This window comes from Ranitomeya variabilis, chromosome 6 (genome assembly GCF_051348905.1).
Source record: "Ranitomeya variabilis isolate aRanVar5 chromosome 6, aRanVar5.hap1, whole genome shotgun sequence".
Classification (NCBI taxonomy): domain Eukaryota; kingdom Metazoa; phylum Chordata; class Amphibia; order Anura; family Dendrobatidae; genus Ranitomeya; species Ranitomeya variabilis.
In genome coordinates, this window is record NC_135237.1 from 506,592,341 (window position 1) to 506,616,019 (window position 23,679).

General features: G+C 42.0%; 1 protein-coding gene across 2 annotated transcripts in view; it reads right to left on the reverse strand.

Moving 5' to 3' along the window:
- The window catches only part of STK3 (serine/threonine kinase 3), a 252,731-nt gene that overhangs the window by 39,338 nt on the left and 189,714 nt on the right, over positions 1-23,679 (reverse strand). For both annotated transcript variants that reach the window (XR_013217065.1, XM_077270873.1), the window contains exon 10: positions 18,031-18,206. Coding sequence is in view for 1 of the 2 variants with exons in the window: in XM_077270873.1 (XP_077126988.1) it covers positions 18,031-18,206 (176 nt within the window). In the remaining variant the exon portion in view is untranslated. The remainder of the gene's footprint in view (positions 1-18,030; positions 18,207-23,679) is intronic.

Here is a 23,679-nt window from a genome sequence, read left to right on the forward strand (position 1 = left end):
TCTAATGAAAAAAATACATCACAGTGCCTGATTTATTAAAAAAGAGAAAAAAAAAATCTTTCCATGTTCAAATATTTAGAAAAATTAAAACAATCCTTTACTGGGGCAGGTGGCCAACACGCTATCATCATAAGGGTTTCATCTGGAGAAAGCAAAGGCTACATACTATGAAATATACACAAGCTCACTATATGCCCGAAGCAATGGAGTCCATGACTGCTGCATAAGTGTACTCTACTGGAGAATAATGGGATTTGGGCTGTGTTCACACATCAGGCGTACATGTCCATGTGCAGTCCGTTTTTTCTTGGACAGTAGGTGGATCTATAGTTTCACTGATCCACACATCTATTTTAAAAATGGATCATCTGATCCAAAAGACTCTGAGCACGTCCTGATATCCATTTTGTAGATAAGATTCGGCCATTAAAATCTATGGGGATCTAAACTAAAGACATCTGTTTTCCATCTGGGTTTCATCTGTCTATTATTGAGCAACAATGGATAAAAAAAAAAGATAAAAGGAACCTGTCACGTTGTACCTGCAGTCCGATCTGCGGACGGCCTGATGCAGAGGAGGAGACTGAGCAAAATGATAGAGGATTATGGGAAAAGTTTCAGCATAACTTGTGTTTTATTCATTGAAGTCCCTGCTGCTGTACGTCTGAGTCCAGTGGGCGGGCAAACATGTGAATGACAGCTCTTTCTTCAAGCACAGTGATATAGGGAGCACGATCACTCACTAGCACCGCCCACTGGACGCCATTGAAAAACCCTGGTTAGTATGCATACTAGTCCAGTGGGCGGTCCTATTAGTGACTGACAGCCATCTCTGCACTCACAGTCATACAGAAAAAGGACCGCCCACTGGACTCCATTCATACAAACACCAAGGTTTTCATTGAATAAAATACAAATTTTAGTTAAGTTTTACACAAAAATGTCTATCAATCTGATCAGCAACTCCTGGTCTATAATATCCTGCCTGCAGATCAGATACAATTTTCAACATGACCGTTTCCCTTTAAAGGAACCTGTGACCAGTTTTGGCTGATATGAGGTAAGGCTACCATCTTTCAGGGCTGATATACAGTATTCTATAAGGCTATATATACATTAAGCCCCCAAACTGACCTGTAATGCTACGTTCACATTTGCGTCGGGCGCTGCAGCGTCGCCGCATGCATCATGCGCCCCTATATTTAACATGGGGGCGCATGGACATGCGTTGCGTTTTGGGACGCATGCATCCTTTTTGGTGCAAGCGTCATGGCGCAGAGGACGCAGCATGATGCTTTTTTTTTTAGTTCAAAAATAGAACGCATGTGTCGCAAAACGCAGCGTTGTGCATGTGTTGTTCCTGCGTTGTGCGTTGCGTCGCCGACGCTGCGGCGCACAACGCAAATGTGAACGTAGCTTAAGAGAAGAAAAATAACATATTATAGTCAGCAGCAGGGTGGTCCGGTCTGAGAGGGGTCAATGCTCTTGGTCCGGCGCCTCCCATCTTCTTACAATAACCCCCCAGCGGTGAGTATAATAAAAGCTCTTTTCCTTTTCTTACAGGTCGGGTTGGGGGCTTATATATGTAATATTATAGAGTGCTGTATATCTGCCCTGAAGGATGGTGGCCGTATCTCATATCGGCCAAACCTGGTCACAGGTTCCCTTTGTCTTTGCGCTGCCTTCAGTTTATAAAAAAAAAATGAAAAGACAAAAACAAATGTAACATAGATGTAAAATGGATGATGCAGGCAAAGGCCGACAGATGTAAAAACTGTATCCAGCGTGTGAATGTAGCCTTACTGAGGGTTAGTAAATGTGTTATATGTGATCATCTTTAGGCAGTATACAGACAGCAGTGATTTTTCACGCATGCAAAAAAATAAATAAATAAAACAGTCCGAGTGTCATCTGTGGTTTTCATCAGTATTTGGTCAGTGTTTCATCAATGATTTTCTAGTATATAAATATTGGAAAGTTTCTCCTTATCCACTACAACATTAATCGCAGACTAGACTGCTCACTGGTGCCATCAATGTGATTTTCACAAACCCTTAGACTTGTATGGGTTATTTTGCGACTCCAATCAAAACCAGACGTATCTCCATTGTTTATCTGTGGAGCACGACTTTGATATTATTATTATTATTTATTGTTATATTTATTTTGATATATACGTTTTCTGTGAAAACCACGGATAGAAAACGTCCACGAAAAATGGGCGACCGAATGAGGCCTTATATTGCATATAACAATATATACCTGTAAAGACAAATAGAAATCCAAAAAGAGTCTTTCCACTTTAGACACTTCTGGCATATCCACAGGACATATTGCAGGTGACTTATAGGCTCGGGGTCTACCCTCTAACCACCATCAGCCAGGGAAGGTGTTTTACTAACCTCTGCTCCGGGGGACATATGAATTTATGTCAGCCCTGGCTCTCAACTCATCGCTACCCCATCAAACATTTAAAGGACCTAATTAGTATTTTGTCGAGCTGCCATTACTTTGTGTATCTTGTGTTTTCCTCTTAAGACACTTGAACTCTTTAAGAAGGATGGACCGTGAGAGTCTCCCAGTCTGGCTCATTGCACCAGACTACAGGCTCATTATAAGGGGCTATATAAGAAGGGCGAGGGGAGGAACAAAAGTAATGTGTGGAGCATTAACAAAGCTGTTTATTCTGATATTTCACATTTAGGACAATATTTACTCCACTGTTTACACAGTAACCCCCTAAGGTGACTTGGCACAACCGGAGAGCCCGTACAATAATGATCTGGGGGGCAATGGTGCAGTCAGCCATCTGTGTCTATGTGAAGTGAGTGGGGTCTTAATGTGATCAATCCTGGTGGCTTTTAGGTTTTGTTCAGATTACGGTACTTTTTTGGAGCTCCTATGTAGTTAAAGGGGTTGTCCAGGACTTAGGTCACCAATATCAGTCATTTTCAGAGGCCGGGTATACACAGCGTACGGAGACCGAGCAGCACAGGTCCGTACACTCTAGTGGCTGTTGTTGAGTACTGCAGTTCAGCCCCCGTTTACTTCAATAGGACCTGAGAGTGCAATCACATGAAAAAAGCCAGAACACATAGTACGGAGTGGTGGTGTCCCACTGTGTTCATCCAGTCATTAAAGAAAATGGTCAATGGGAGTGTCAAGTATATCATCAATGTCCAAGTCTTAGACAACACCCTTAAAGAGAATATGTCAACAGGTTTTTGCTATGTAATCTTAGAGCAGAGACCCGGATTCCCATAATGTGTCACTTACTAGGCTGTGTTTTGTGGTTTCATTAAAGTCTGGTGTTTTATCAGCAGGAGATTATTACAGAACTAGGTGTCTCACGCCTCCTGGTCCAACCACTCCCCACCTCTGATTGGCAGCTTTTAGTGTACATTGAGAAAGCTGCTAATTATTGGTGTGGACAGGGTTATACAGGGCTCAGCATTCTGAGCTCTGCTAGATCAGTGAAAACATGGATTATGTCATAACAGCTGCACCCAGAAAACAAAGGTGATACATCACTGGGATCAGGGACTATGCCCCTAAATCATGCTGCAGTCACCATACATCGCAAAAACCTGTTGACAGATTCCCTTTAACAAGGTGGAGGTATACGTTAAGAACATCAACAAAGAATTAAGACATGCAGTGCATGTAAGGTACATAAAATAGATCACACTGCTCACAGCTACAGAGGAATGATGAACTGTCTGAGGCATCGTCACCCTTAAGAAAGCATAGAGGATTAATATTCATCACTATTCTCCACTGTCTTATAAACACTCGAGAACTCCGCAGAAACATCCCCAAGGAAGAACATGACTGCATGAATTTGTGAGCTTGTCTGGAGTGCACATCTTCAAGGGGAAGACGGAGAATGCATAATGCAGAAACTAATATGTTCACTTACTGCTGTATTACTGCCAACAAGACAAAGACATCCGCAATCACAGCACAAATATACGGCTGCTCGGAATATTCTGCTGTCAGGGAAGGTTATCTGAGCCAATCCAAAAACAAAACCCGACTGTCGCAGAGATGTAACTACAGTGGGGACAAATGGACGATGGTGCCTACAGGGTGAATGGACAATGGAGCTTGGTGGGGCCCAAAAGGTCCCATTGGCCCACATAAGCTGACGAATAAAGACGCTTGATAGTTGGGGCCCAAGAGTAACAAAAAACACCACTGGTTTTCTAGCTTGTATAAGTTACTTTTCAACTACAAAGTCCCCGGGGAAAAATGTTGGGTCTAACCATAGGTCCATCCATGGACAGGTTCTTACCAGGAAAAATACACTGCAAAATCTAATGTTTTATATGGTGGTGGAAAATACTACACATACATTGCCAATTTATGTTGAATGGGCATACAATGAGTCAAATAGATGGTAGTGGTCTATCGGAGGAAAAATATTGCAGGCTACTAGAGAACTCAAAAGGGCAGACTGCAATCTTCCCACAGATAATTTTAAAATGCCTCACTTTTAAAGGGGTAGACTAAGGGTATGTGCGCTAAACATCTCCAGGACGCTGGTGGACCTCTTCAGGGAAAAGCCAGCGGTCTGTTTCTGTGTTTCTAAGCCGCCTGCATTTTTTTCAGTAAGAATGAGCAAAGAATTTTAGAAAAGATGGAACGTCCACACAGCAATGTTGCCTTTACGCTGCATTATATTCACTTTTTGAGGCTGTTTCGCAGCGCTTTTTCAGATGGATTCCGCCTGAAAATGCCGTCATGTGCAGAAACCCCAACTAAGACCAACCAGCATCGATAGGGTGCATGGACCTCATAGAAAAGGGCCATTAATTCTTAATTGATAGTGATTTGATGCTCTGGACCGGAATCAAAGAATTACAATTATCCAGCAAGTGCACAAACATATGCACAGAACTGGGGCCCTGCTGTTTAGGGATGAAAAAAATGTTGTTCTTTTTTTTCTTTCAACATCTGAGTCAAAAACACATAACAGCAGCCAGGAATAAACACATCGGCCCTTTTAAGGTGAAGCCCTCCTGAGACTAAGGACTGCAAGCATCTTCATACACAGACATTTTTCCAAATCAAGTTAAGCACTAAAGTAAAACAGATGTCTTGGAAAATAGATAGAAAGGAATGTTTCATCCCGCTGCAGAGGGAAGATGCACATAAATAATGGAGACGAGTCATTGTCAGCCTTTGTCTTCCAGCGGCAAAAAAACCCACTAACATTTATGTGTCGCTTAGGGGAGCATTTCCTCATTTTTATGGAGCCATCAAACAATCAACAAATCTATTTTTTCTCTACTTAATTTTGAACAAACAATCCAATTCTCTCCTTAATTCTACTTGTGATTTTTTTTTCCTAGCTCTAAAAAATGTTCTGAGGTTTCTCAATTATCTTGACGGTGGACATGATTTTCCAAAGGGAAGAGACGGCAAGTCCAGCCATTTTAGTTGTCATCTTCTGAAAGTGAAGACAAAAGTATCACTTTGTGTTTGAACCACCCGAGAAAACGATGATTGTAAGGCTAGGGTCACACGACAGTTTTCTATATATCCAAGAGAAACAGTCCGATTATACTAATCAGACTGTTCGGTTCTCACTGTGATCAAACCCTTATTTCTTCAGAGGTGGAGAGGGGGGAAAAAATAAAAAGTTTCTCACCTTCTAAATATCAGTCTGTGAAAATCGGACTGCACTCGGATGTTATCAAAGTGCGGTCTGATTTTTTTCACGGACCCTTAGACTTGAAAAGGCAAGTGCCAACCAGCTTGCACAAGAAAATTCTGCATGCTGCATTTATTTTTCTCGGATCACTAGGTCCGATGAAAAAAATGGACATATACACAGCTACCCAAAAAATAACAGGGTGATGAGTGACATCTGTCAAAACCACAAAAGGTACTCGTCCGATTTAATCCTAACATTAGATTTAAAAATCTAGAGTTGTACTTCCCATGGCCAGAAATGACCACTGGAGAGAGAGAGAAAAAAAAAAAAGAAAAATGGCAAAATCTTTATAAAGAAATACTAAAAAAAAGATGACACCAAATGTTTGCTCCCTTTATTGTCTGATTTAGTAAGATATATGGACAAGTTATAAACAGAAATGTTGTGGATTTTCTGTGCTTTTTTTTTTTTTTTGTATATTGAAAACGTGCAGTCCCAACCAAGTTTGGCAACAAATCTCATCTATATGCTGCAAGTCCATTTCTGTTGCAGATTTCCCATGAAGATATGGCCACTTTCTATGCAGAGGCATGAAAATGTCTAATTTCTAATGAATTGCACGGCACAACTAGCATTTCACAAAGTGGGATTCCTTGTGAATTTCACCCAGATCTGCGGCAAAATCCCCAGATGGATTTAAAGCTAATTTTTCCTTCTTGCTCATGCACACTACAGATTTTCTCAGACGAGTGATATCCGCTGTTTTTTGTAATGACACTGCCCAGATAACAGCTGCAATCGGCATAGTGAGCAGCTAGAAGAAAAAAGTTGCATTAGTCAACGTCCATTTTTATTAAAATAGCTGTCCATGCAATACATGGGCAGACCAGGCTTGTTGGAGCAATGTAGTCTGTGTAATGGCCAGTGTGAACATGATCCAGGTCATTTTTTTAGGCTTTGCTGTTGGGAGCGGTAGCAGCATCGTAGAGCTCAAAACGTAAACTCACCCTAATATGGAGAATCAAAAATAGAGGTCTTTATGAGAACATCCCTATAACTTAGGAGAAGTGGTAGGTGTTCAGTTAATCTATTAATTTGTCCAACTCATAGAGATTTGCCCTTTTATAGAATATTGTCTTTTCAGAACAATTTATAAGAAGCAAAAAAAAAAACCCAAAATAATTTAGAGTATTTCCAGACTGGAGAGTCAGGCGACTTATGTGGTAAGTTCTCCCCGATGAAGTTTAATAAGGGAACAGTCACTCCTCAATCCGATGTTTAATCATCTAGTTAATATTCCTGTGCAAGACCAGAAACAGTTGTCTATGATGTATTATAAATCATGATGCATAAAAGAACACAGAATTGGACAAAAACAATAGAAAACAAAAAACACCACGACACAAAGGCAGCGTTACATCCCTAGGAGGAAACAGATGCAGAATAAAAATCAGACACTCCGTGCTTTAGTCACAGAGCCATGATTTATCGTGTGAAATTGTAACCAGAGGATTCCAGTCCTGCTACAGACGCCGACTATTAAATTAGACAAAAAGAAAAAAAAATATATTTTTTATATAAATTATCTTAAAAAGTAAAATGCAGTAAAAATCACAGCCAATAACTAGTGAGGAGATCTACAACCAGGGTCTCTTTTTTGGGTCTTCTTGGTCATCTTCCACCTTGAAGCCTATCCGGTAATGGATCTGAAAGAATTGTTCTTTTTAGCTGGAATTCTCTAATCAACAGGCACAAGATTAGAGGAGGCTGGGTTTTCATAAAGCTGGAAAATGTGCATCACCTGGCCTTTCCTAACGATGATCGTGAACCAGCCATAACCCCGACAGGCTAATTCATTTAATTAATAGATTTTCTATGTTCTCCCCATGATTGTGTCGGTTTCTTGCAGTTTCCTCCCACGCCCAAAACAGGTACTGATAGGGGACTTAGATTGTGAGCCCCAATAGGGATGATGATAATGTCTGTAAAGTGTTGTGGTATATGTAGGCATTATATCAATAAGCATAATAAAATAATTAAAAAAAACTAAAATCACCATATAAACTCAATTTACAGAGGTTATACCAATAGAGGTAACACCCTTAGCGTGGATGGCACACAGCACGCGCAAGCTGAACAGTCACATGATGCAGACATTTTGAAGACGGCAACTAACTGGCCATCAAAATGTTCATGTCAATTTTTGGTGAAAATTTGCACTCACGTTTCACCTTCCCTTTTTTTTTTTGTTAATATGCTAGCATAGTGCATAGTCTTTACAGTTATGCAAGATTCCTTCTTAATCTTTTTGTATAATTCCATTTTTAAATACAAATATTATAAAACCTAGCTGTAGTTCCCTTACATTAAAACGCTGCATCCCGACCGAACTCCTCTGCACATGGTAATTTTGTAGGGCTTTAACTGAGCATGCAATAATTTAGGATATATATTCGCATGACAACTTCATATTTAATGCATGGGACTGCTGAAGCTTTAGTAGCTGTTCCTATACACGAAAAATGTCCTACTGGGAAAGATGCGTTACCGTTATGGTAGTAATGCAGAAGCCTTAGCATTAATAAGATCTAGGAAACAAGAGAGGGAGAAGCTGCCGGAATTCTCCATGGGCAGACTAGCGCTACACATAAGACATGAGTAAAGGGCTGGTCCAGGGAATGAAACATAGCTGAGTTTATAGTAGGAAAAGGTTTGTGCCAAGTTTTGAAGTTCTCTCAGATCCATAGGTTAGAGGAGATATTCCGGATTGCTGGGGGTCTGACCGCTAGGACCCGGCACTTCCTGAGAACAAAGCTCTGAACTCCAAATGAATGGAGTAGAGGTGAAGCCTGCACCATTCTCTACGGGACTGCTCGAGACAGCAGAGAACAAGGTTCAGCCTTTTCCGCCAGTCCCATAGATGATGAATGGAGCAGGGATGCATAGACTCAATCTCTGCTCCGTTTACTTGGGGCTGAGGATCGGTGGGTACTCGGCAATCAATAATTTAAGTTTTACAACTTACTAAAATGCTTGTATAATAATAATCTTTATTTTTTATATAGCGCTAACATATTCCGCAGCGCTTTACAGTTTGCACACATTATCATCACTGTCCCCAATGGGGCTCACAATCTAGATTCCCTATCACTTTGTCTTTGGAATGTGGGAGGAAACCGGAGAAGTCGGAGGAAACCCACGCAAACACGGGGAGAACATACAAACTCCTTGCAGATCTTGTCCTTGGTGGGGTTTGAACCCAGGATTCCAGCGCTGCAATGCTATCCACTGAGCCACCGTGTGGCCCATGACCACTGATGCCCTATTTTTAAGCTATCCCCTCTGGTCCACGGTCCCAGGATCCTCTGCATGCACCTGATCAATGCGGTGTGTTTGGGGAGACGGTCTAACTGTTCATTTCGATAGCCCATCTTTGTCTACACAGGAGCCATGAAAGAGAAGAGGGCCGGATTGAAATTAAAATGAGCAGTAGTCAGCCAGCCCCCTTCCCACATCGCCCATGTCACCACAGTTAATGTCGCACTATGCAAGAAGAGAAGCTTCCAAACCAGGACCAGCTAACTTATCTAAATGACTAGTTAAGTATATTTCTGTATACATTTCTTTAGCCCGGACAACCCCTTTAAGGAACATACCCCCATAATTAATGTAATGAGCAGTATTTATACCTCATCGCACTGTCCTCTTCTGTCAATGCAATGGTTGTACACAGACAAACAATATGGCACCTATTAAAGGGATTGTCCGGTCACAACTTATTGGTTACCTACCCATAAGCCCTCAACCAGTGGGGGTCCAATACTAAGCTCTTTCAATGTGAAGCGGCCACTGCTTAGTACTGCAAAACACCTCCTATTCTCTCAAACTGTCAGTGACACCATGGGAGTAATTCTGCAGTACCCGGCAGTGGCAGCTACACATTTAATGGAGCACAGAATTATATCATTCAAAGTGTGTACATCTGGCTGCAGCTGCTCGGTGGTGGTGCCCATCCTTGGGATACGACATCAATGTATTGCAACAGGAAAAACTCCTTGAAACTCCACTTTTTTTAAATCGTCATGTTGTTTTAGAGTCTAAAATTCTATATTTTCCTAGCGGTATTAGCTGAATCTTTCTGATTCCACACTCCGCCCGCGCCCATTAACTAGTTAAATGCCGCTGTCAAACGCAGACAGCGGCATTTAACTACCGCATCGGGCCGGGCAGCCGGATATGAGCGCATCGCCGACCCCCGTCACATGATCGGAGGTCGGCGATGCTTCTAAATGGTAACCATAGAGGTCCTTGAGACCTCTATGGTTACTGATCCTCGGTAGCTGTGAGCGCCACCCTGTGGTCGGCGCCTACAGCACACCTGTAATTCTGCTGTGTAGCAGCGATCCTATGATCGCTGCTACATAGCAGAGCCGATCGGGTTGTGCCTGCTTCTAGCCTCCCATGGAGGCTATAGAAGCATGGCAAAAGTGAAAAAAAAAAGTAAAAAAAAAAAGTGAAAAAAATAAAAAAAATATAAAAGTTTAAATCACCCCCCTTTCGCCCCAATCAAAATAAATCAATAAAAAAAAAATCAAACCTACACATATTTGGTATCGCCGCGTTCAGAATCGCCCGATCTATCAATAAAAAAAAAGCATTAACCTGTTCGCTAAATGGCGTAATGAGAAAAAAAATCGAAACGCCAGAATTACGTTTTTTTGGTCGCCGCGATATTGCATTAAAATGCAATAACGGGCGATCAAAAGAACGTATCTGCACCAAAATGCTATCATTAAAAACGCCAGCTCGGCACGCAAAAAATAAGCCCTCACCTGACCCCAGATCACGAAAAATAAAGACGCTACGAGTATCGGAAAATGGTGCAATTTTTTTTTTTTGCAAAGTTTGGAATTTTTTTTCACCACTTAGGTGAAAAATAACCTAGTCATGTTAGGTGTCTATGAACTCGTACTGACCTGGAGAATCATAATGGCAGGTCAGTTTTAGCATTTAGTGAACCTAGCAAAATAGCGAAGCAAAAAACAAGTGTGGGATTGCACTGTTTTTGCAATTTCACTGCACTTGGAATTTTTTTCCCGTTTTCTAGTACACGACATGGTAAAACCAATGATGTTGTTCAAAAGTACAACTCGTCCCGCAAAAAATAAGCCCTCACATGGCCAAATTGACGGAAAAATAAAAAAGTTATGGCTCTGGGAAGGAGGGGAGCGAAAAACGAAAATGAAAAAACGGAAAAAGCTCCGGGGGTGAAGGGGTTAAAAAAAAAAAAAAAAAAAGATTAACCTGATTGCTATACAGCGTAGCAAGAAAAAAAAAAGAAAAACGCCAGAATTACATTTTTTTGGTCACCGCGACATCGCATTAATATGCAATAACAGGCTATCAAAAGAACGTATCTGCACAAAAGTGGTATCATTAAAAACGTCAGCTCGTCACGCAAATAATAAGCCCTCACCCAACCCAAGATCATGAAAAATGGAAACGCTACATTTTTTTTATTTAAGTAAAGTTTGGAATTTGTTTTCACCACTTAGATAAAAAAGAATGTAGACATGTTTGGTGTCTATGAACTCATAATGACGTGGAGAATCACAATGGCTGGTCAGTTTTAGCATTTATTGAACCTAGCAAAAAAGCCAAACAAAATCAAGTGTGGGATTGCACTTTTATTTTAGCAATTTCACTGCACTTGGAATTTTATTCCTGTTTTCTAGTACACGACATGGTAAAACCAATGGAGAAGGAATGATCAAGTCCTGGAGGAGAAGGAATGATCAAGTCCTGGAGGAGAAGGATGATCAAGTCCTGGAGGAGAAGGAATGATCAAGTCCTGGAGGAGAAGGAATGATCAAGTCCTGGAGGAGAAGGAATGATCAGTCCTGGAGGAGAAGGAATGATCAGTCCTGGAGGAGAAGGAATGATCAGTCCTGGAGGAGAAGGAATGATCAATCCTGGAGGAGAAGGAATGATCAGTCCTGGAGGAGAAGGAATGATCAGTCCTGGAGGAGAAGGAATGATCAGTCCTGGAGGAGAAGGAATGATCAGTCCTGTAGGAGAAGGAATGATCAGTCCTGGAGGAGAAGGAATGATCAGTCCTGGAGGAGAAGGAATGATCGGTCCTGGAGGAGAAGGAATGATCAGTCCTGGAGGAGAAGGAATGATCAATCCTGGAGGAGAAGGAATGATCAGTCCTGGAGGAGTAGGAATGATCAGTCCTGGAGGAGTAGGAATGATCAGTCCTGGAGGAGAAGGAATGATCAGTCCTGGAGGAGAAGGAATGATCAATCCTGGAGGAGAAGGAATGATCAGTCCTGGAGGAGAAGGAATGATCAGTCCTGGAGGAGAAGGAATGATCAGTCCTGGAGGAGAAGGAATGATCAGTCCTGGAGGAGAAGGAATGATCAGTCCTGTAGGAGAAGGAATGATCAGTCCTGGAGGAGTAGGAATGATCAGTCCTGGAGGAGTAGGAATGATCAGTCCTGGAGGAGAAGGAATGATCAGTCCTGGAGGAGAAGGAATGATCAATCCTGGAGGAGAAGGAATGATCAGTCCTGGAGGAGAAGGAATGATCAGTCCTGGAGGAGAAGGAATGATCAAATCCTGGAGGAGAAGGAATGATCAGTCCTGGAGGAGAAGGAATGATCAAGTCCTGGAGGAGAATGAAGCAGATTTCTTTGATAAGATATAGTACAAAGTTTCTTATTTTCATGTGCACTGTTGGTTTATACATAAGAATTAAATCTGCAGTTACTGGTTAAGTTTTGAGAAGTAATTCCTTAATCTTGAAAATGTTATGACTTACCGTACTTTTAAAAACTATCCAACTTACTTGCATAAAAGGACGCACTGATTTGTGTTTTTTTTCCCCTTAATTAATACTTTTTCAATGTTTAAACAATCTAAATGAATCAGTAGCTCAAGCCGGGAGCCAGAAGCCCCTACTGCCATGGATTAATTTCTCGCAGTGGATATAAATTATGACCCAATGTGGCTGCCAACTCTTTGTAATAACCGTACAGACAGATCTGGTCAGCTGACTAAACAGTTCTGTCAGTTCCGGCCAAGGCAGACAATGGAATATTCTGCTAAGCAACAGGCTTCCGGACTATTTATTACTGAGGTTTGATCTGGTGCTGGTTTCGAGCAGCTGTTGCATATTCTCCACATTTCCTTAAAATGACATAATTACTGTAACATACATTTGGTACAAGTCAAGTCGTAATGTCTAATTTAAGACAGTTTTCAGAAATCAAAATAAAATGTTCCTTAGAGCCTCTGTTTGTTTCGGCTCCTCCATGTTCCAGGCTCACTTGGCTCATCCCGTACTAGAATACAGGACAGAATAAATGACAGACGAGGCCACAAATATTTCCAGCCTGGAGTAAACATCTTAGAAGGAATCTGTCAGGAGCCATAGGGTCACAAGAGTAACGAGACTGCTGGGAACGGCAGTAGAAGACAAGAGCTGGATGGACAAATGTATGTGGCCACCTACAGGAGCTTGTATGACCTCCTACTCCAAAACCCATAGGCATTATTACGAAGTTGGTCTCCAATTTACATTTTCTTCTCTTCCGCAAAGTAAATTGCAAGATTTTGGAGTGTATCTATGGGAATTTTTGCCAATTTACCCATAAGAACATTTGTGAGGTCAGACACTGATGCTGGAGAAGAGGTCGGGCTCAGAATCTGTGGTCTAGCTCATCCCAAAGGTGTTGGATGGGGTTTAAATAGGAGCTCCGGCCAATCATGTTCCTTCACTCATGCCTTTATGGGCCTTGCTTTGTGCACTGGGAAAAAGTCATGTGGAACAAAAAAGGTCTTTCCCCAAACATTTCCCATAAAGTTGTAAGTTGAAAATGTCTTGGTATACTGAAGCAAAAACATTTTCCTTCACTGCAAATTGAGATTCTGATTGGGCTGTTATCCTAAGTCGTATTGCAAGGCTCGTTAAAGGGTCAATAGTGACTTGAAAGATTGCAGCTTCCAATAGGTGGCGCTAAAGAGTTCACGTCATCTTCATCACTGAAGAGGCAATTTACATATTACATTTCCCTGAGGAAATTACATGGAGAGTAAGACCTTCTTACATTGGCATGCCAGGCCCGGTAAGGCTACGTTCACATTTGCGTTGTGCGCCGCAGCGTCGGCGCCGCAACGCACAACGCAAACAAAAACGCAGCAAAACGCATGCACAACGCTGCGTTTTGCGCCGCATGCGTCCTTTTTTTCATTGATTTTGGACACAGCAAAAATGCAACTTGCTGCGTCCTCTGCGCCCGGACGCGTGCGCCGCAGTGACGCATGCGGCGCAAAACGCAAGTGTGACGCATGTCCATGCGCCCCCATGTTAAATATAGGGGCGCATGATGCATGCGGCGACGCTGCGGCGCCCGACGCTGCGGCGCACACCGCAAATGTGAACGTAGCCTAAGCGAGCCTCCACAAGGAGAAACGTTACCACTTAAGACTTCAGTCCCTGGCCAAATCAGATCTCATACTTTGCACTGAGGAGGGGCAATACTCCGAAACACCGAGTCTGCAAACCGAGATTCTGGTTTGGCTTTAATCCCAAGTCATATTGCAAGAGTAGTTAAAGGGTCAATAGTGACATGTAGGACCCTGGCACTATAGACTTCAAGTCTCCTTCCTCTCTGAAGAGACAATTTGAATACCTTCACTGGAACTAAGGGGACGAGTGGACCCCTGAAAAACAGGTCAGGCAGGTCATGTTCTCTGGCAGTCAACAAAACCAGACACCAGATAGAAAAGTGTTCTGTCACTCTGCAAAATACGTTTCCATTGCTACAAAGTCCAGTGGTGGTTGCTTTACACCACTCAATCTATCGCTCGGCATTGCGCTTAGTAGTGTAATGCAGTAGATCACCCATGGAAACTCGTGCCATTATGCAGAGCGTTTGCAACTTTTACGCACTACGCGCCTCGGAGACACCCAATTAACTTCATATTGTCGGCCACTATTGGTTGGCAATATATAGATTGCACTGACACAAAATGGTGCACGGTTGAATGCAGGTGACCAACCCAGACCCAGCCAGGGTGGCCTACAGAAATTTTGCTGGTAAATCATACTAGCCACCACACATGGGCATGGTTTATTTGCATGCGCTCAGACGCACCGTTTGATCTTGCCTTTTTGTTATTTTATACCATCTGTAACAGATTTATTAGGGCAGGAATACAACGGTAAAATACTATTTCATTTATTATGTTCTCTTTCCTAAAAAAAAAAAAATTAACCTAAGCCCAACTTAACGCTGCAACACATCATACCATGTGTCACAAGAGCGCGCCGTGTCAGAAAGGAAACGAGGCGAGTATATAACAAGTAATAAGACCATGGAGGTCTTACCAAAGGGTAAAAACCATCATAAATAAGATGGATAAGTAATAGCATACGGGTGCTAAATCTTTATGAATATTTATATTAATGGTCTGAACAAAGCTACACGAAAAAAAAAATCAATGAAGTGGAAAAAATGATGGCAATTAAACTTGAGTAAACTCAACACAGAAGGCAGATTTGTCCTGTGTCCAGGCCAAGAAGCGCCATGCTTTATTAATTACGTGGCGCGGTAACATCTCCACATGCTTTGTTACCAGTAGCCCCCGTGTCCCACATTCCACGGGAACATTGCATCCCCGTGTGGCAACCTCAAGCTTAAGGTCACAACTCCCGTGTTTCACAGTCGGCCATGTTTCCAATTTATTTCCTCTGCTCATTAAACCACTGAAATGTTCTGTCTCGCTCCTAACAGATGGCTCTTTCAAGTTCTGTTACCATTCCAGAATCCTTAGAAGGACCTCGAATTTGTGTACTTAAAACAGGAAGCTTACTGAAGACAAAAAAAAAATGAAAAAAAAAAATCCCAAAGATGTGCACGCTGCTGTCCGATGCCAAACAATCTGGAAGCCATGGCCGCCTGGAAACAGTTCCATCAAAGTGACAGAAATCATTACACTGGTGTTGCTGCAATAAACAGATTTTCATTCCACATGGTACGTTTTCCTGTGCTGAGGAAACTGATATATTGCAGTGGAACGTCTTTTTTATTTTTTCCTTTTTTTATCTTCTCTCGTTTGCTTCATCTAAAACTAATTGATTCAATCATTGCAGAAATGGCAATCCCTCGGGCTCGAGAGCAACTTTACATTTTAATAGCACAATATTGCAAAGTTATTGCCTGCAATATCTGAGATTAAAAACAGGCGTAGGGAAGACTTCTACAAGGTAAAATTATATAGGAAGAAAATAAGTATTTTTTTCACGTCTTGATTCATCTCCAGCCACAAAACCTGTAAATATTGGATAAGGAGGGAAAAAAAGAAAACACAAAAAAACCATGCAGGAACTCAAGGTCGGGATTAAAATTGTGCTAGTATCCGACTGAAAAGGACATATGGAGGAAGTCGGGCGAGGAGCCCCCGTCGGGGAGCAGATGGAAGCAAATCCAAGTTGTTATTAATATTATCAGGCATGGCAAGAAACGGAGGACAGGCGACTGCCAGGACAAAAATCAGAACAAGTGTTTACAAAGCTACTCGACATTTTGGCTTAGTTATTTTTTTTTTTCAATTTTACTAAGAAATGTACTACTGTTCATAAATGGAATTTTTTTCATTTATTTTTTTGTTTTATTTTCTGTGTTAATAGAGTTAGGGTAAGTTCACGCAGGGCGTTTTTGCCGCTTTTTTATGCTAATTTTCAGCTGCTTTTTACAGTACCAGCAAAGCCCATGAGATTTCAGAAATCTCATGCACACATTGTTTTTTTGTGTCATCAGGATTTCGTGCTGTGCTGCTTTTTTTTGGACATAGAGCATGTCACTTTCAGTGTTTTTTCAGCGTTTTTCACCCATTGGCTTGAATGGGTGTTGAAAAACGCAGCAAAAACGCAGGTATCATTATTTGCAGTGTTTTTACTGCAGAAAGTCAATAGACATTACCATGGACAAAGAGTCACAAAAAACGCACCAAAAACACAACAAATCCGCATAAAATCACACCTAAACCTGCGTTTTTGCTGCAGCTTCTTTCCTGCCAAGAAAATCAGGTTTTGCTGCAGAAAAAAAAGCAGCAAAAACGCCCTGTGTGAATCTTAAGTTTATACTATTTGGGTTTATTTACTTTTTTTAAAAAAATTTGGTATTACTTTTTCGTAAACAGGTTCATAGAAATTTTTATTTTAGACTATTTTTTATTAGGAAATTGCACAAATAGGCACTAGTGTGCCCAATTTTCTAACCTGCCCGTATTGAGCGTCTATACTAATCCCTGTTCACCCGCTTGGCTCGGCACGTGTTCCCAGAGGCAAGAAGTTAGAGTCACTTCCAGAAACCGCTCACAAAAAAAACAAATTCACACATCGCAGATTAACAGTGCAGAATTACGCACTGCAAATCCACAACTATTTTGAGTACAAATAAATGTTGTTTTTTGTTTTTTAAATCCCCAGTCACATGTTGCAGAAAAAAATCTGCACGAGAGTAGTGAAGATTTCAAATTATGCAATTATTCATTACGGCTTTCACTCTGTTCAATTCTTAGTAAATGGTGCAGGGCGAAAACCCACAGCCCAACCCGTGCGGATTTTGTCCGCAAATTCGTTACTCGTTTCGGATTTGTAACCAAATCCATAGCTGAAATATTCCACAATGTGCGAACATAGCCTAAGTTACTTCCCGTGAAAATGAAAGGATCGGGCATGTTAAAATCCAGAGCGTCTGATCCTTTTTTCCCCTCTAACATCTACCACAGTGGGACAGTCCAGACAGCTGCAAACACTGGATGGTTTGGCCTGCTTAGGAAGTAATGCATCAAAATGCTAAACCTTCCTTAATGCACAGCTTTACTTTCATACAAATCCCGGAGTAAAAGTGTGGTCTTGCTGCCCTCTTATATTGCAATCTTATATTTTTCACATCATACATATAATTTAAACGATTTTTAAACTTATCATGTCTTTACTTAATTAATCATTGCCTTCATATGCAGAAATAGTACTTAATCAAATCTGCACATTAGGGTGCTGGGTGCAACCACAGTGTGGCCCAAAGAGGCCCCATGCACCATCCTGACCTCTATCTTTTGCATGTGGCTGCCTCCCTCTGCCTTGGCTAACTGTGTTGGCTTGACCACATTGAGCGCTGTCTAAAGCGAATTCTCAGGGGCGCACTCACTTTTGAAGCACTGAATGGCAGCCCTCTCTCTTCTGTGCTGGAGCCGTACTGCTTCACCAGGAAGTGTACCGGATCGGCCACAGAAGAGAGGGCTGTGTGACCGAACTGATGACAGACGCCGAAACATGGAATTACATTGTAGTTACTCACAAAATCAAAATCGCCATCTGGAGGAACCTTCCAGTTGTCAGGAAATACATTCTTGGATATGTGATACTGGTCGTGGACATTCTGGTTGTGGTTCTCGTGGGGTTTATTTTTGGAGTCTTGTTTATCAAAGTAGTCCATGAAGGAAGGCCGCGGTGCTTGGGGAGACGTTGCATTTCCTAGTTATTAGAAGAAAAAAAAAGTTGATTACATGATAAAGACTTGAACAATAAACACAACATTGTAAAATGCCAAATCCCACCACTCAGAGAAATGACAACAATAGCGACTGCTGACTATCTGACACCAATAGAGCCACCAAATCCTCGCTTTCACCAGCACAGGAAATACGTACTTGCCATATTTTTGCTTCTTTTCCCTGGGTGGGCTTCACAGAAGGGGGCATTCTCCAATCTTGCCCTAGCAAATTCATTGTCTACACCAAGAATTGTGGTAAACCACACCAGAAATGTACGCCAGGCATGCACCTCTTAATGAACTTGGCACACCTTACGCCACGGGAAAAGCTGTCCGGTTCCCCAACGTCTCAATGCTGTAACCAGTATCTTGAAGAGCTGGATTATTTAATTTTACTCAAGTGTGTTGTTCCGAAACTGATACGAGCGGCAAAAGCCCTTTATATTACAGCTTGTGATATGCTAATAAGCAGGGGCCAGGCACCACAATCACTTGCCCTCGGCCTGGAAGGACATCTTTTTCACTATCCCTGGTCATAGCGTCAGCGCAGGACATTGCATTCCCCCAAGTGCCCTTTACACTGGAGTAGGAAATGCCAGTCTTGATGACTAAGTGAAAGGGGGAAATTCTCTGTACATATTGTAGCTGCTATGAAAGAACTGATGGGCAATTCCACAACAAAGATGCCTAACCTATTGAGCAGCTCTCGGAGTCAGAAATTCAAGGATAGAATCATGATCTTAGACAACTCCTTGACGATAGATTATTATTATTATTATAGCGCCATTTATTCCATGGCGCTTTACATGTGAGGAGGGGTATACATAATAAAAACAGGTACAATAATCTTGAACAATACAAGTCACAACTGGTACAGGAGGAGAGAGGACCCTGCCCGCGAGGGCTCACAATCTACAAGGGATGGGTGAGAATACAGTAGGTGAGGATAGAGCTGGTCGTGCAGTGGTTTGGTCGATCAGTGGTTACTGCAGGTTGTAGGCTTGTCGGAAGAGGTGGGTCTTCAGGTTCTTTTTGAAGGATTCGATGGTGGGCGAGAGTCTGATGTGTTGTGGTAGAGGGTTCCAGAGTAGGGGGGATACGCGAGAGAAATCTTGTATGCGACTGTGGGAAGAGGAGATAAGAGGGGAGTAGAGAAGGAGATCTTGTGAGGATCGGAGGTTGCGTGCAGGAAAGTATTGGGAGACGAGGTCACAGATGTATGGAGGAGACAGGGTGTGGATGGCTTTGTATGTCATGGTTAGGGTTTTGTGCTGGAGTCTCTGGGCAATGGGGAGCCAGTGAAGGGATTGACAGAGGGGAGAGGCCGGGGAATAGTGGGGGGACAGGTGGATTAGTCGGGCAGCAGAGTTTAGAATAGATTGGAGGGGTGCGAGAGTGTTAGAGGGGAGGCCACATAGCAGGAGGTTACAGCAGTCGAGGCGGGAGATGATGAGGGCATGGACTAGGGTTTTTGCAGATTCTTGGTTTAGGAATGTACGGATCCATGAAATATTTTTGAGTTGAAGGCGGCAGGAAGTGGAAAGGGCTTGGATATGCGGTTTGAAGGAGAGATCAGTGTCAAGAATTACCCCGAGACAGCGAGCTTGTGGGCAGCCGTCTACTGTAATGGATAGGTTTGTTTGGGGGGCGGGGGGGGTATGGGGTGTCGCGTGAGATGGGGGAAAAACAATGAATTCTGTTTTGTCCATGTTAAGTTTTAGAAATCTAGCGGAGAAGAAGGATGAAATAGCGGATAGACATTGAGGGATTCTGGTTAGTAGGGTGGTGATATCTGGTCCAGAGATGTAGATCTGTGTGTCATCAGCATAGAGATGATAAGAGAGAAGTGTGTTGCCTACTTAGCTTGCACTTGAACCACAGTCTATTCAAACCAGACGATAATCAGCAGTCCGGCATCAGACATGCTGGATCGTTATCTTCCCTGACAATCAATTCTCCAGCACTCCCATACTCAGATTGTAGGTCGAACTGGTTGGCGGGTTTGGATAAAATTAGTCTAATTGTGAATGTGGGGGCTTCCAACTCTTCCCACAATAACTTCTCACAATAACTGGAGTCTTGAAATATAGTAGATAGCTAAGGCAGGTCTCGGCCAACAGCTGCAGCGTTTCCCCTAAAATAGTACAGGCTCTTATATTCTTTTTTGCTCCGAAAGCTAGGTTAGGGTTATTTTTAGGGGCTGTCTTATATTGTTTCACGAACAACAATCCAATTTATTCTTGAAGACAAAAATTCTAAATTTTCTTCAACTATAATCATGTCATATCATACACACGTTGCACATAAACAAATATTACATATATCTATCTACAGATATATCTATCTAGCCATCTATAGCTCCGGCAAAAATTAAGAGACCACCACATCAAAACCCTATCATGGGCAGCCCAATCTCCAGACCTGAAGCCCATTGAAAATCTGTGGAATGTAATCAAGAGGATGATGGATTGTCACAAGCCATCAAACAAAGAACTGCTTACATTTTTGTGCCAGAAGCAGTGTGAAAGACTGGTGGAAAGCATGCCAAGACGCATGAAAGCTGTGATTAAAAATCATGGTTATTCCACAAAATATTGATTACTGAACTCTTCCTGAGTTACAAAATTAGTATTGTTGTTTCTAAATGATTATGAACTTGTTTTGTTTGCATTATTTGAGGTCTGCAAGCAATGTTTGTTTTTTTTTAATTCTGACCATTTCTTCTTTTCAGAAAAAAAAATACAAAATTTATTGCTTGGAAATTCGGAGACATGTTGTCAGAAGTGTATAGAATAAAAGAACAATTTACATTTTATTAAAAAATATACCTATAAAGAGAAAAATCAGACAAACTGAACATTTTGCAGTAGTCTCTTAATTTTTGCCAGAGCTGTATAGCTATAGGATATAAAGGATCTGTGACCTGCACTGGTGTCAGTCGCAGAATAACCCCCTTCCACCCTCAACATTGAAATTTGTATTGAAAAGTTTGAGAACTTTTTGCATCAGTACTTTCTGATTAATTCCAATATTCTCCTATGAATACAGACCTTCCACTCGGTGAATGTAAATGACTGCCTGCAGAAACCTGACAAACTCAACACTTTTTATCCAAAGTTAACCGTAGTCTCCAGAGGAAGAAAAGCACAAGACATGCCAAGACAGGCACTGAAAAACATGAAAATCACAGACACTTGTATGGAGAAAGCATCAGCCCCGACAACTCCAGAAATTGTCCATTCAGGAGATATACCGTAATCAGATTTGCAGTCAATACGCAGCATTGCTATTCTTTAATGCCCAAAGCAGACAGGACTTATAATTAAAGCAGATGTGTCACCAGGTTTTACAATGCAAGATGCAGACATTATTAAATAGATCTTCCTGATGAGGCTGGCGTCCTTATTTGGAAAATGACCTAATAAAAGGTTATATATTTCTGATAATGTAATAATAATAAATTAAATTTCTATTTCGGCAACATATTGTACAATTCAGAGGGGACTTGTACCAATAAGATAAGACATACCAATAGGAGTGAGGGCCATGGTCAACATTTTAGGAGACCATCTATAGCACTAAATGCTCACATTGCCAAATGTATTCTATCGCTGCCTGCCCAGTCTGGCCGACGGCTGCAGCTTGTACTGAGCAGTGCGATATGTCAGCTATAGCAGTGAGGAGGGACACCGAGGAGATGTCAGTCAGGCACAGATGAAACTCACACTTTCAATAAGGATTATACAGCCATTCTGACATGGATTTTCAAAATAAGTACACTAGTGTCCTAAGGTCTACGATCTATTTAATAATGTATGTTATTTGAATTGAGAAATCTGGTGACAGATCCACTTTAAACATCGTACCTGTTTGGGGTCAGTGCTTAGTAAACAGATGAGCTAGAAAAAAAAATATGCATTGGGAAGTATGAATACCCCCCAATATGTAAAGAATATAGAAAACTCACAGCTAACTGTTCCTTTAACATCATTGAAAAAAAAAAGGGTGGATCTTCAGGCAAATTTTCCTAAGTAGTAAAATGAACGTAATAAGGCAAGTTAAGAAATCACGGGGTCTTTATAACACAGGTGAGACCTATGGCAGATAGCTATCAAATTAACTTCCCTTCTTCTGATGGCACTCAGGTGCCCTGAAGCTTCACCCACATGCTCCTGCTCTGCCAAACACTTCTAGTTATACTGCTAATACTAAGGCGGGCATTGCTGCAGATTCACTGGGGATTTCCGCCCACACAGAGCAATCAGTGATGGGTCCTGCCGGCAATTCTGCGGCTTCCGCTGACGTCACGTAGACCGAGGAGCGGCTTTTCTCCCACTGTGCTCTTTTAACAGAGCGTCACTGCTGATGTCATGCAGACTAACTGCACAACTGTTGGCGGTCAATCAGCATGACATCAGCAGTAACACCCTATCAACAGAGCAGACCGGAAGAAGAAGAGCTACTCTGTCTATCTGCCTGTTTGCTTTGTAGCTCTTAGTGAAAAAATAATAATTTAGTCCTGGATAACCGCCTATAATTCCTCATTCAGACGTCATGCTGATTGACCGTTGGCTTCACACGGCCTACCTGCAGAGAGCCAGCTGTCAATCAGCATGACGTCGGCCGACACTCCCCAACAGCACCGCCAGGAAAAAGAAGAGCTGCTCTGTTATTGTTTTTTTTAAAAAAAAAAAAAAAGCTTAAAATTCACCTATTTACCTAAACATTAGTGATGATCACGCATCGGGTGCTTGGGTACGCATGGAGTATCTCTGTTGTTCAAGCGCAGTGCTCAAGTCCCCGCCCTGCATGTTTTACGGCTGTTAGAAAGCCAAAAGACATGCAAGGCTTGCCTACCATACACGGGCAATCCCAGCATGTTCATTGGCAGTCTAACAGCGGGGCGGGAACTCGAGCATGGCGCTTGTGCAATAGCGATACTCGATACGTACCTGAGCACCCCGATGCTCACTCGAGCGGCGAACACGCACGCTCATCACTACTGAACAATGATACAGAAGGGGGTCCATAGGCTTAAAACATTAAAAACTAATAATATAAATGATACAATCCCCTTAATAGGGCTAATGGCTTATCATGAACTGGTTAACAATGGGCACCGATGGAAACCATCTCGGCACAGCGCTGAATAATAGGCTCGTCTTCCATAAACAAGCCGCGGCTCAACACTAACGAATCTATGTACAGCACTGACGACACCATTATAAGCGATAAGCGCAGAAAGCAGCGCTGATTACTTGGCACGATAGATTCTGCACTTGAGTGGAAGTGTTAATCCCATTTTCCGAGTGCCTCCCATGTGAGAGAATAGTTTGGGGTTGTTTTCCACGATTCAATACTTCTGAGTGATCGGTTATTGGAACGTGTATATTTTTCCTTTCCAAAATCTTTTTAGCACGTAGGTTCGGAGGGGGATTAACGCTGTGTATTAAA